The sequence below is a fragment of the Sardina pilchardus genome, chromosome 9 (assembly GCF_963854185.1).
Source record: "Sardina pilchardus chromosome 9, fSarPil1.1, whole genome shotgun sequence".
In the NCBI taxonomy this organism is placed as follows: Eukaryota; Metazoa; Chordata; class Actinopteri; order Clupeiformes; family Clupeidae; genus Sardina; species Sardina pilchardus.
In genome coordinates this window covers 4,251,724-4,265,766 of record NC_085002.1, presented here as the reverse complement: position 1 = coordinate 4,265,766, position 14,043 = coordinate 4,251,724, and the positions used below count along the sequence as shown (strand labels likewise).

Sequence of the window (14,043 nt, the reverse complement as noted above, 5' to 3'; positions counted from 1 at the left end):
GTCTTGAACAGTCCAGACTCCAGAAGTCTCATCATCCCACTTGTCATTAGTGAGCTTGCTATGAGGTCGTATGAGATGAAGTGCATGATTTATCACGAGATAAAAATAATAGCACTGTTGAAGTCATAGGATGATACTTTGAGGAGATTCTTGAGCAGCCACAGAGAAAATACATGACCAAGTACAGCAAAGGAGTGGCAGCTGAGGAAGCCGTTGTGCCATTATAAAAGAGCCCTGATCCTGGACCACTCCAGCTACTGGGGCAGACAGAGGTGAGTGGCTTCAACTATTTCTTATCGTTTTGCACGATCACACAACATTTCTTGTTAGCCATTCAGTGTCATCCAAATGCCAGTTGTTGTTTGACTTGTTTTTGCTGAAGAATAAATGTTTTTGCAAATTTACAAATTCAATGTATTTAAAGTTGAATTTCCCTGATAAAGCATCACTTCCTTTTAAGTCAAAAACAGTTTTTTTCTTCCAGTACACTGAGGCTACTGTGTAGGAATCTCTCTTTGCATCCAACGGGGGTAAAAACTCATTTCATAGACCAATAGTGAAGATTTCTTCAATAATTAATTACAGATCAATATCAACATGTTCTCGCATGTTCTTCATGTTGATAATCAAAGAACAAAAACATCGCTTCACTTCTTGTATGGATCTCTGAATCATGTTTTTTTCTCTAAGGTTGTGTCATCGCCACTTATAACAAGAAAACGTTTCCTCTGGTAGAAGGGGGAAAAAGGTAAGCCAGAATATTTTCTAACTTGTCATTTTCAAAATCCATAAATTGCGCTCTCTATGAGTCATTTAATGTATTATTCATGATGTATTATTAACCTGTGCATGTTTATTTGTCAATACACTGTCCCTCCCTGCTCAACCCTGTGTCAGGACATAGCTAACTAACAGGCAGACGACTGCACTAATTGGTTGCATGTCCCCTTGTCCTGGTTAGTTAGTGAAGGTCTCTGAAGATATAGTGATTCCACTGAGAATCCTTATCATTATCAGTTATTCCACTGAGAATCCTTATCAGTCAATATCATCAATCATTCTACTGAGACAAGACTCACAAGACTGCAGTATTACATGACAAAATTGTGGAACATCTGATATTACAATAGTTGTTTCAGTTCTTGACCCTATCTTAAATGATACATAAATGGTGTTGCCTACAAACACCATTGACTGGTATTATTAAGCCAACACTTTTACCCACAGTGTCTCTGTGATGGGCTTGAGATTTGAACCCGCTTTATACGGCACTAATCCCCCGCCCCCTGAAGTATTAAGCACAAGTAATACTGCATACAAATACATAGAATAAGTAAATATGCTATAACCAACGACAACAAGGGTAGCATGTTGAAGCACGTAATTGGCCAGCTTATCATAGGCAAGACGCAGGCCGAAAATCCTGGTAGTTGCATTAGACTTATAGAAGACTATAAACTAACCTACTTCTATCTGACAGTAAAGAGCCACCATGGGGGATGCAGAGATGGAGTGCTTTGGCGCGGCGGCCTTGTACCTCCGCAAGCCAGAGAAGGAGCGCATCGAGGCCCAGAACGCGCCGTTTGATGCCAAAACAGCCTTCTTTGTGACAGAAAAGGAACAGATGTACCTAAAAGGTGTTCTTGAGAAAAGAGAGGGTGGCAAAGCCACTGTTAAAACTCTCTGTGGGAAAGTGAGTTACCTTAAACAATAATCAGAGCACAGTGTTGAGATGTCACCACTTGTATGAGTTGTAATGAGTGGTAACTTTCTGATTCATATTTTCAGACTCTTACTGTCAAGGAAGAAGAAATCCACCCCATGAATCCTCCAAAGTATGATAAAATTGAGGACATGGCCATGATGACCCACCTCAGTGAACCAGCTGTGCTGTACAACCTCAAAGAGCGTTATGCAGCATGGATGATCTATGTACGTGAAATACTGCATGGATAATTAACACAGATAATATATCAAAATAAAAATTGAGCGTAAGTAGATTCCATATGACCCTGAATAATTTTCTTTATCACAGACCTACTCTGGGCTGTTCTGCGTCACTGTGAACCCCTACAAGTGGCTCCCAGTGTACGATGCTCAGGTTGTAGCAGGCTATAGGGGCAAGAAGAGAATTGAAGCTCCACCCCACATCTTCTCCATCTCTGATAACGCCTATCAGTTCATGCTCCAAGGTAGAATACTGATAAATATGACCTTAAAGAAACACAGCAACTTTTTGAAAAATTATCTCATTTGCTGTCTACCCCAGATAAGAAGGTACATACTGTACCCTTGTCTTACAGGGGAGTTACACCAGGCGCTTAGCTGAAGTGTTCTGTTCGCAACGCATATGCCACAGCAGTTAATAATCACTATAATCAATGGAAGTTGCTACACAAGACGTGATAGTGGCGCATACATTTGAAAAAAATAGACCAGTCTTCTAAAATGGATTTTACGCGTCAGTTACGCTTCAGTTACACGCCAGGTGTAGCTCCCCTTTTAGTGTGTCAATAATCCAGACTGATACCGTCAGCCTAGTTTAGCATAATTCACTGTATGTGGGTTACACCAATTTAACTATAATTATGGGGTAGACTGAAGCTGACTAACCAATAACTAAGCTAATTTCCCAAAAAGTTAGTGTGTTCCTTGAATGATATCAGAAAGTTTGCAAAAAATGGAAATATCAATATTTGCTCCCAGGTATGGTGGTAAATGTGCTTCTGGAGCATATTTCAGAAGTCCACTTATACTATGATGTACTAATGCCTGAAGCTTTTGTCAGCCTCTTTATTACACATGTGAATGATCCCTAAAAAGAGATCCATGTTTTTTTCCAGATCGTGAAAATCAGTCAATCCTGATCACGTAAGAACTCTTCAACATTAACGTAGAAGCAGTGACACACAAAAAGCATAATTCAACTTTCAGCTACAGGAACATGTAATAACACTATCTTTCCATCTGTTTATTCCCAGTGGAGAATCTGGTGCAGGGAAGACTGTGAACACCAAGCGTGTCATCCAGTACTTTGCAACAATTGCAGTGGCTGGAGGAGGAAAGAAAGCTGAACTAGTCCCTGGTAAAATGCAGGTGAGAAGGATAAACATCAGAACAGATGTATATTGACCTTTTGGGAAACAACAGCTTCAGTAAATGATCCCACTTCTTCTCCAGGGGTCACTAGAGGATCAGATCATTGCAGCCAACCCTCTGCTGGAGGCCTATGGTAATGCCAAGACTGTGAGGAATGACAACTCCTCCCGTTTTGTAAGTATTTATCAGAACATCATATGAAATTATTTAAAAAAAAATACTTGTTTGAATCTTAACTTTTTTTTTTTCATCACAAATCTTCCAGGGTAAATTCATCAGAATCCATTTTGGCACAACTGGCAAACTGGCCTCTGCTGATATCGAGACATGTAAGTGGTCGTCATCTACTATTAAGGAAGTAAATATTGAATATAATTGTAGAAACGTAATACTTAATACTTAAAATGTCATGTCACAGATCTGCTGGAGAAGTCAAGAGTAACATTCCAGCTGTCTGCTGAGAGGAGCTACCACATCTTCTACCAGCTCTGCACTGGACACAAGGCTGAGCTGATTGGTAGGACATTAAGCCAAAGTAAAGATTTGATAAAACTAAAATATTCTATTAGAAGCTATATCTATCTTACATTACTATTTTTGTATATTTTAGAGGCCCTCCTCATCACCACCAACCCATATGATTTTCCAATGGTCAGCAGAGGTGAAATTTCTGTGAAGAGTATCAATGATGTGGAAGAGCTCATTGCTACAGATGTAAGATATCTGAGTGTGTCATAACCAAACTCATAATTCTGCACTGAATAACACTTAGAAAATAACTCATGTGAAACCTGTTGTCTCCACAGACGGCTATTGATATCTTGGGTTTCACCGCTGAGGAGAAAATGGGCATCTACAAGCTGACAGGTGCTGTGATGCATCATGGGAACATGAAGTTCAAGCAGAAGCAGAGAGAAGAGCAGGCTGAGCCTGATGGCACTGAGGGTGAGGAAAAAAATTATTTTCACCTTGGTTAAAATGTAACATGGGCCAACAATATTTTAATGTCTTAAAATCAACTTCATTTAGAGGCTGATAAAATTGCGTATCTCATGGGCCTGAACTCAGCTGACATGCTGAAGGCTCTGTGCTACCCCAGAGTGAAGGTCGGAAATGAGTTTGTGACCAAAGGTCAAACCGTTCCACAGGTTGGTTGGCTATGCAAAAATAAGGCATGACATATTATATATGTTGTGTTGAACTACTGTATTAATAATGTTGATTACTCCTGACAAGGTCAACAATGCTGTCAGCGCTCTATGTAAGTCAGTCTATGAGAAGATGTTCTTGTGGATGGTTGTCCGTATCAATGAGATGCTGGACACAAAGCAGCCAAGGCAGTTCTTCATTGGTGTGCTGGACATTGCTGGATTTGAGATCTTTGATGTGAGTGAATATCATAAATTATACATTATCTTATCTATTAATAGGCGGTTCCTAAAGCCTTGTGTGTGTGTGTATGTGTGTGTGTGTGTGTGTGTGTGTGTGTGTGTGTGTGTGTGTGTGTGTTTGTTTACTTTTGGACATACTAGTTCAACAGCTTGGAGCAGCTGTGTATCAACTTTACAAATGAGAAACTGCAACAGTTTTTCAATCATCACATGTTTGTGCTGGAGCAAGAGGAATACAAGAAAGAAGGAATTGACTGGGAGTTCATTGACTTTGGCATGGATTTGGCTGCCTGCATTGAGCTTATTGAGAAGGTAGCGTACTCACAGATTCATCTGGGCTCACCCAAACTCATATGTGAATGATCTGCAGAAACACACAGACATCAGTCATAACATATTGATCTTTTTTATAGCCAATGGGCATCTTCTCCATCCTTGAAGAGGAGTGCATGTTCCCCAAGGCCTCAGACACTACCTTCAAGAACAAGCTGTATGACCAGCATCTTGGCAAAACCAAGTGCTTTGAGAAACCCAAACCAGTAAAGGGCAAACCAGAGGCCCATTTCTCCCTGGTGCACTATGCTGGCACTGTGGACTACAACATCAATGGCTGGCTGGACAAGAACAAGGATCCATTGAACGACTCTGTGGTACAGCTGTACCAGAAGTCTGCAGTCAAGCTGTTATGTCTACTGTATGCAACACATGCCTCAGCTGAAGGTAAAACATATCTTATTCAATTTTAAATGTACAGCAAGGCTCTATGTACGTCTGGCTGAAGTCAAGTTGAGTATCCATAGTTTTTGTTGTGGCTTCTATTTTGAGATGTACTCTAAGCAGTTAACAGATCTGCTCATGTAAAAATATCCAGAAGAAATTAAGCAGAGGATATAGCTGCAACCAACAATGGTTTAATGAGTAGAGAATCAATGACTGTAATATTTTGTCAGCTGACAGTGGTGGTGGCAAGAAAGGCGGCAAAAAGAAGGGTGGTTCTTTCCAGACTGTGTCTGCTTTGTTCAGGGTAAGTTTCAGATTAATAACTGATTAATACATATTTATATTGGTTTTATTGCTGTTGATTGATAGGTCACAGCACTTTGTACACGCTTAACTGAACTTGAGACCTTTACCCTTGAAGGAGAACCTGGGCAAACTGATGACCAACCTGAGGAGCACCCATCCTCACTTTGTGCGCTGTCTGATTCCCAACGAGTCAAAGACTCCAGGTTTGAACCACTGAGTTGAATGACTTAAATTAAATTAATGAAAACATGTCTGTTCTCATTTGAGTTGTGAACAATTTACTCCTGATTTTAGGTCTTATGGAGAACTTCCTGGTCATCCACCAGTTGAGGTGTAATGGTGTGCTGGAGGGCATCAGAATCTGCAGAAAGGGCTTCCCCAGCAGAATCCAATATGGTGACTTCAAGCAGCGGTATCATCATAAGACATAAATCTCAATGTAACATTTTACCATGTGTACATTTTCCTTGAATTTCCCTTGGGGATCAATAGAGTATCTATCGGTCGATCTATCTATCTATCTATCTATCTATCTGTCTGTCTGTCTGTCTGTCTGTCTGTCTGTCTGTCTGTCTGTCTGTCTGTCTGTCTGTCTGTCTGTCTATCATGTGTTGTTACAGCTGATAACACTGAAAGAGACACATATTTATCTTCTAATCTGTCTGATTTAGATACAAAGTATTGAATGCCAGTGTCATCCCCGAGGGTCAGTTCATCGATAACAAGAAGGCTTCAGAGAAACTCTTGGGCTCCATTGATGTCGACCACACTCAGTACAAGTTTGGCCACACAAAGGTAATTCATAATTGCACGAGTGCAGATACTATCCTAACACTACTGTAGGTCACTGTCAACCTCTGCTCTCAATCCCCTCATTTAGGCCAAATCAATCATGATCTTGGATTATGGGGAAACAAACATGTGCCGTGTGCTATTATGATGTGTCATTATACTGTGATCTGTCCTTTTACAGGTGTTCTTCAAAGCTGGCCTTTTGGGCCTACTTGAGGAGATGCGAGATGAGAAGCTGGCAATCCTAGTCACACTCACTCAGGCTCTCTGTCGTGGCTATCTAATGAGGAAAGAGTTTGTCAAGATGATGGAGAGAAGGTAAAAAGATGTCAAATTTGGATGACCAAGACCACTGCAAACAATAGACAATTAAAATGATTTCATATGGTTAAAACGCGAAACTTCTTTATTCTCATAGAGAGGCTATCTATACCATACAGTACAACATCCGCTCATTCATGAATGTGAAAACCTGGCCATGGATGAAGCTGTACTTCAAGATCAAGCCTCTTCTGAAAAGTGCTGAAACTGAGAAAGAAATGGCAGCAATGAAGGAGAACTATGATAAAATGAAAGTGGACCTTGAAAAAGCCTTATCCAAGAAGAAAGAACTTGAAGAGAAGATGGTCACTCTATTCCAAGAAAAAAATGATCTGCAATTGGCAGTGGCAGCTGTGAGTTGATATTTCACCGATTTCAGAAAAAAAGGTAGAAAACTGAGATAAGAATTTCTATGTTCTTCTGTTTATTTCACTATAGGAAACGGAGAGCCTCTCAGATGCTGAGGAGAGATGTGAGGGTCTCATTAAGAGCAAAATCCAGATGGAGGCCAAACTCAAAGAGACGACCGAGAGACTGGAGGATGAAGAGGAGATGAACGCTGAGTTGACTGCCAAGAAGAGGAAGCTGGAGGATGAGTGCTCTGAGCTGAAGAAAGACATTGATGACTTGGAGCTCACCCTGGCCAAAGTGGAGAAAGAAAAACATGCCACAGAAAACAAGGTTTGCATTTCATTCGCTTCATGAATTCAGTTTCATTGAGCAGAATGGGTTTCACCAGATTTAGTTCTTATTACATTTTTACCTTTCAAAGGTTAAAAACCTGACTGAGGAGATGGCATCTCAAGATGAAGCCATTGCTAAATTAACCAAGGAGAAGAAAGCCCTCCAAGAGGCACACCAGCAGACTCTGGATGATCTCCAAGCAGAGGAAGACAAAGTCAATACTCTAACCAAAGCAAAGTCCAAGCTTGAACAACAAGTAGATGATGTAAGTAATCAAAGAAGAGCTTTTCAGAATAATGACAATAACTCTGATCATAATTATTATTATTATTATTATTATTAATTTATTTTCAAAATTTAGCTGGAAGGGTCATTGGAGCAAGAAAAGAAGCTTCGCATGGATCTTGAAAGAGCCAAGAGAAAGCTTGAAGGTGACCTGAAACTGGCCCAGGAATCCATAATGGATCTGGAGAATGATAAGCAGCAGTCTGAAGAAAAGAACAAAAAGTAAGACACCTTTTAAATCCTCAGTTAAAGGTATACTATGCAACGTTTTTCAGTTAATCAATTCGTTCCATACCGTTATGTATGATGAAATGAGTCATTACCGGTCGAACGGTGTTTTTTTTGGCCGCTCTAGTGGTCTGTAGCGGTAAAACCACACTTGCAACTTCAGGAGACACCGGGCACGCACCCATGCTCTACTCCAGGAAGTGTCATGTAAAGTCTCATGAAAAGGCACGGCAGACTGACCGATTGAGGAGTTTTGTCAAATATACACGCTAAAGCTGTAGGGGAAGCTCTGCAGAGAAATATGCAAGCATAAAACGAGCGAAAATGAAAAGTGAAAGCGAAACCGGCGTTGAAATCGCCAATCCTGCATAGTATACCTTTAATACATATGTTAAATATAATAATTATTGATGCAATTGAATATGAATAAATTCAAGACGCTAGATACATAACATATCTGTGGTATTATCCACACAGGAAAGACTTTGAAATTAGTCAACTTCTTGGGAGGATTGAAGATGAACAGACACTGGGAGTTCAGCTTCAGAAAAAGATTAAGGAACTCCAGGTGCTTCATTAAATCTGAATGTGGTGTGTATTTAGATGGCTGTGCTAATTAATGAAGCATTCAGAATTGTAAAACCCTTTTCTTCAGGCTCGCATTGAAGAACTGGAAGAAGAAATCGAAGCTGAACGTGCTGCTCGGGCTAAAGTTGAGAAGCAGAGAGCTGATCTCTCCAGGGAACTTGAGGAGATCAGTGAGAGGCTTGAGGAGGCTGGTGGGGCCACTTCTGCTCAGATTGAGATGAACAAGAAGCGTGAGGCAGAGTTCCAGAAGCTGCGTCGTGATCTTGAGGAGTCCACCCTGCAGCATGAAGCTACTGCTGCCGCTCTGCGCAAGAAGCAGGCCGACACTGTGGCTGAACTGGGCGAGCAAATTGATAACCTGCAGCGCGTCAAGCAGAAGCTGGAGAAGGAGAAGAGTGAATTCAAAATGGAGATTGATGATCTCTCCAGTAACATGGAGGCTGTTGCCAAATCCAAGGTAAATGATTTTATGAAAATAATAAAAATCAAGAAGAAGTTTATCATAACAACGACAATCAAATGAGGATGGTTGATACTGTTTCTGACAGACAAACCTTGAGAAGATGTGCAGAACTTTGGAGGACCAGCTCAGTGAATTAAAAACCAAGAATGAAGAAAATGTCCGTCACTTAAATGACTTAAGTGCACAAAAGGCAAGACTTCAAACCGAAAATGGTATGTTATGTAAATGTACTTATAAATATATATAGTAGTTCTTTTGGTTCTGAATGTGTGCAGAATTAGAATATTCTCCATTTTGAAAAAGTCTGTTCCATTTCAATACAGTTTTAATGAGCATAGAACATAGAGCAGAGAACTTGAAACGTCACTGATGGGAGCCTCATCAAACTGTACTGACAGGCACCTTCAGTGTGCACAGAGTAATATACTTTTCATGTTGCACTGTCTTGGGTCCAGCATCTACACTTTCTAGTGATGTGCACATCCTTTTGACAATTCTCAGTATTTTCTATTATCATCACATTTCTTTCAACAAAACATATTAGGTGAGATGGGCCGCCAGCTTGAGGAGAGAGAGTCCCTTGTCATTCAGCTGACTAGAAGCAAGCAAGCTTACACTCAGCAGATTGAGGAGCTGAAAAGGCAAATAGAGGAGGAAGTCAAGGCAAGTTCAGTTCATTCTTAAATATCTTCATCCTTAAAATGTTTTTTAGTAGATTAATATTTTTTCTACATTTCCTAAAGGCCAAGAATGCCCTGGCTCATGCTGTCCAATCAGCTCGTCATGACTGTGACCTGCTCAGAGAGCAGTATGAGGAGGAGCAGGAGGCCAAGGCTGAGCTGCAGCGTGGAATGTCCAAGGCCAACAGTGAGGTGGCTCAGTGGAGAACAAAATATGAAACTGATGCCATCCAGCGCACTGAGGAGCTGGAGGAGTCCAAGTATGGTGACATCATTGAATTAAATACCATTAAGTTATTTTAGAAATTGTTGGAGCATAACAGTTGGTGTTTCTGAATTGTTTCCAGGAAAAAACTTGCACAACGCCTACAAGATGCTGAAGAGTCCATTGAGGCTGTGAATGCCAAGTGTGCCTCTCTGGAAAAGACCAAGCAGAGACTGCACGCTGAAGTGGAGGACCTCATGATTGATGTAGAGAGAGCTAATGCACTGGCTGCCAACCTTGACAAGAAACAGAGAAACTTTGACAAGGTAAAAACACTATTCAAGTCATTGGATATGATTCTATTACCATAATTTGGCATCAGTGTATCCATGAATCTACTTGAAATGAAAATTAACATGTTCTGGCAGTTGTGTTGAGCATTGGATATTATATGATTCTATTGCCATCAGTTGTAATGTGTACAGTATGTAGATCTTGCATACAAAAAATATGCAAATAATATGCATGAATCTACTACTAAAATTCAAATGAACACAGTCTTATTACACATTTAGGTTCTGGCAGAATGGAAGCAAAAGTATGAGGAGTGCCAGGCTGAGCTGGAAGGTTCTCAGAAAGAGGCTCGCTCTCTGAGCACTGAGCTCTTCAAGATGAAGAACTCCTATGAAGAGACTCTGGATCACCTGGAGACCCTGAAGAGGGAGAACAAGAACCTGCAACGTAAGCATGTGCATGTGCAATCAATATGAACAATATTTAGATCCACAACGTACATAAACATCAATAGCCACTACAAATGAGACACTGGCGTTATCAAGTACTCCCATATGGAATCTCTCTGCTTTTAATCACAGAGGAAATATCAGACTTGACTGAGCAACTGGGTGAGACAGGAAAAGCCATCCATGAGCTGGAAAAATCCAAGAAGTCAGTAGAAGCAGAAAAATGTGAAATCCACACTGCACTTGAAGAGGCAGAGGTGAGAACATTATGATCCGAGGACAAAATGATGTTTAAAAGATGAAAAGAAGTTGATGGTGACTAGCTCTATTAACTTCTTTCTGAATTTCATAACTCAGGCCACTCTTGAGCATGAGGAGTCCAAGATTCTCCGTGTCCAGTTGGAGCTCACACAAGTCAAGGGTGAGATTGACAGGAAGCTGGCTGAGAAGGATGAGGAGATTGAGCAGATCAAGAGGAACAGCCAGAGGGTGATTGACACCATGCAGAGCACTTTAGATTCTGAAATCAGGAGCAGAAACGATGCCCTGAGAATCAAGAAGAAGATGGAGGGAGACCTCAATGAGATGGAGATTCAGCTCAGCCATGCCAATCGCCAGGCTTCTGAAGCTCAGAAACAGCTGAGGAATGTCCAGGGACAGCTCAAGGTATTTAAATGTATTATTCACATTTTTTTTTTTTTTTTTAAGGTTCTTTAATTACAATAAAAGTAACGCTAATTGCAATATCAGGATGCCCAACTGCACCTTGATGATGCTATTAGAGGACAGGAGGACATGAAGGAGCAGGTTGCCATGGTAGAGCGCAGGAACACCCTAATGCTGGCTGAGATTGAGGAGCTGAGAGCTGCTCTGGAGCAGACAGAGAGAGGCCGCAAAGTGGCCGAGCAGGAGCTGGTGGATGCCAGTGAGCGTGTAACGCTGCTGCACTCGCAGGTGAGAGCATCCCACCACATGTTATGTAAAATAATTATTTTTTTATTTTAGTCATACAATATTATTTATCAAATGTTATTTATTACGAGAGGTCGTAGGTTACACCGATTTAAGAAGCGTTGTTATACACAACGATACTGACGCCTATTTGTATTCAAATAGAACACTAGTCTACTCAATACCAAGAAAAAGCTGGAGGCTGATCTAGTTCAAATCCAAGGTGAGGTAGAAGACACTGTCCAAGAAGCCAGGAATGCAGAGGAAAAGGCCAAGAAAGCCATTACGGATGTGAGTCCATTTTACTCATTTCTTCCAGTTATTATAGGCTATTGTAAACATGAGTGAATGTAGAATATGAATCTAAGCATTTTAACCAGCCTTTGAGAATGAGCTCAATGGCCGATGTAAACAATTCAGGCTGCCATGATGGCTGAAGAACTGAAGAAGGAGCAGGACACCAGTTCTCACCTAGAGAGGATGAAGAAGAACCTTGAGATCACAGTCAAAGACCTGCAGCATCGCCTGGATGAAGCTGAGAACCTGGCCATGAAGGGTGGCAAGAAACAGATCCAGAAACTGGAGTCAAGGGTACTATATCCCAAGCACAAATATTGGCCCATGACTGATTGATTGGTGTTTGACGCTTAATACCTAATATACTATCTCTTTTCAAGGTGCGTGAGCTGGAGGCTGAATTTGATGCTGAACAGAGACGTGGAGCTGATGCTATTAAAGGTGTTCGCAAATATGAGAGGAGAGTGAAGGAGCTCACATATCAGGTTTGATGTACTACTGTGCAAACATCTTCAGTAAATTAATTTGTAATATTATAAATGTCACATATAATTACAAAGCAATGCACATTTTCTACAGACTGAAGAAGACAAGAAGAATGTAACCAGGCTTCAGGACCTGGTAGATAAGCTGCAGCTGAAAGTCAAGGCCTACAAGAGACAGGCTGAGGAAGCTGTGAGTACCACAATTTGAAAAAAATGTAAATGTAAATATTACACCACACACTATCACCACATTGGGGGGTGTCGTGGGCCTCATTCAATGAAACTATGAAGGAATATGCCTTCTTGATAACCCAAGTGAAATGGTCATGAGGGCTGTTCTGCCAGTGATGTGGTTTGCTCACAAAAGTTAATTTCTTAGAGATTTTGCTTTTGATGATAAATAGGCTTGGTTGTTGATTGGCTGTGTGAAATTGCCAATCTATAGCTCTAGAAATTGAACATCTCTGCTGTGTATATTTGAAATGACCAATAATGTTGCTTTTGCAGTCACATGTTGATCAAATACTATTAACAATTTACCAACAAAATTATTTTGCAACTTTTCTATTTCCTCTTCTTACAGGAGGAGCAGGCCAACACTCACCTGTCCAGGTACAGGAAGGTGCAGCATGAGTTTGAGGAGGCTCAGGAACGTGCTGACATCGCTGAGTCCCAAGTCAACAAGCTGAGGGCCAAGAGCCGTGATCTTGGCAGGGTAAGATACAAAGAATTTTCTGTTAGTTTTGGTATTCATTAACAAATGGATAATAAATGCAAGCATTTTCTTCACCTAGGGTGTTAATGGTTCTTATTATTTGTCTTTGCTTACTTTGCAGGGCAAGGAGGCAGAAGAATGAATACTGAAATTGACTACTAATGTCACACCTGGACAAGTACTCATATAATATGATGATCTTGTGAATGGTCTGAATCAATAAAGTAGTTAGATGTTTCAGCAATCTTAGTTGTTTGATTATTATTTATCTGTCCCATGAGTAAAGCTAAAAAGCTAAAAACAAATAATGATACATATTTAAAAAAAAACTAGCTGAATTTGTAGCTAATAGGCCTTGTCATGCACTCTAGATAGGTCTACTCCTTTTTTTCAGATAGGCCTATTATAGGCTATTAAGTAATGTGTTGAGAAGATCACACACACACACACACACACACACACACACACACACACACACACACACACACACACACACACACACACACACACACACACACACACACACACACACACACACACACACACACACACTTTCAGTTAACTCATTTTTATCAAGTGAATGGTAGAGGTGGTCTTTTGTGTGAGATGCTGCAGGCACCATGTCTACGGTTTTTCTCACATAGGGTGTCAAAAAGGCCCGAGGTAGCCTATGGAAATGGCTACTATAAAATGTTGTATTATTAAACCTCCCTTGAATATCATAAACAGTATGTGAGCCCCCACTTTGAGTTACAACACAAAGATCTAAATAGTGAATGTAGCAGCTAACCGTTTGAGTGATAACTGAATAGTAAGTTGACTTGTGAAAGCTGTTTCCCACAAATGACAAAAGTTAGAACAACAAAAATGACATGATAGCTGCTGATAGCATAGGGCTCATTTAAACCACCAGGCTGTTAGGTCAATTGTTCATTAAAAACTCAAAGCATTAGCAGTTAAGTTACATAAAAAGCAGAAACTGGTTTTATTCATTCCCACCAGCTATCAGTGTGAACACTCACACAGACACAAAACACATTCATTGGCAGATCAAATGAAAGGGAAAGGAAAATAAAACACCCAGGGTTTA

At 40.5% G+C, this 14,043-nt stretch overlaps 1 protein-coding gene and 1 long non-coding RNA gene across 2 annotated transcripts in view; one reads left to right on the top strand and one right to left on the bottom strand.

Moving 5' to 3' along the window:
• Positions 1-14,043, bottom strand: part of LOC134092464 (uncharacterized) — a 31,566-nt gene that overhangs the window by 16,384 nt on the left and 1,139 nt on the right. Inside the window, exon 3 of the long non-coding RNA XR_009940234.1 lies at positions 12,843-12,944. This is a non-coding gene — a long non-coding RNA (uncharacterized LOC134092464). The remainder of the gene's footprint in view (positions 1-12,842; positions 12,945-14,043) is intronic.
• Positions 483-13,197, top strand: LOC134092463 (myosin heavy chain, fast skeletal muscle-like). Its single transcript, XM_062545336.1, has 41 exons — positions 483-530; positions 691-748; positions 1,481-1,693; positions 1,789-1,932; positions 2,036-2,192; positions 2,844-2,871; positions 2,982-3,096; positions 3,181-3,273; positions 3,365-3,428; positions 3,518-3,616; positions 3,710-3,813; positions 3,906-4,044; positions 4,129-4,247; positions 4,336-4,485; positions 4,632-4,802; positions 4,904-5,210; positions 5,441-5,514; positions 5,632-5,719; positions 5,811-5,928; positions 6,188-6,311; positions 6,490-6,626; positions 6,727-6,982; positions 7,068-7,310; positions 7,402-7,578; positions 7,675-7,820; positions 8,304-8,394; positions 8,482-8,871; positions 8,963-9,089; positions 9,422-9,540; positions 9,621-9,817; positions 9,905-10,088; positions 10,338-10,503; positions 10,638-10,762; positions 10,863-11,171; positions 11,256-11,459; positions 11,622-11,747; positions 11,877-12,047; positions 12,134-12,238; positions 12,333-12,428; positions 12,822-12,953; positions 13,075-13,197. Exons 3-41 carry the CDS (start codon positions 1,493-1,495, stop codon positions 13,093-13,095), a joined length of 5,817 nt encoding a protein of 1,938 aa, XP_062401320.1. The 5' UTR covers positions 483-530; positions 691-748; positions 1,481-1,492; the 3' UTR covers positions 13,096-13,197.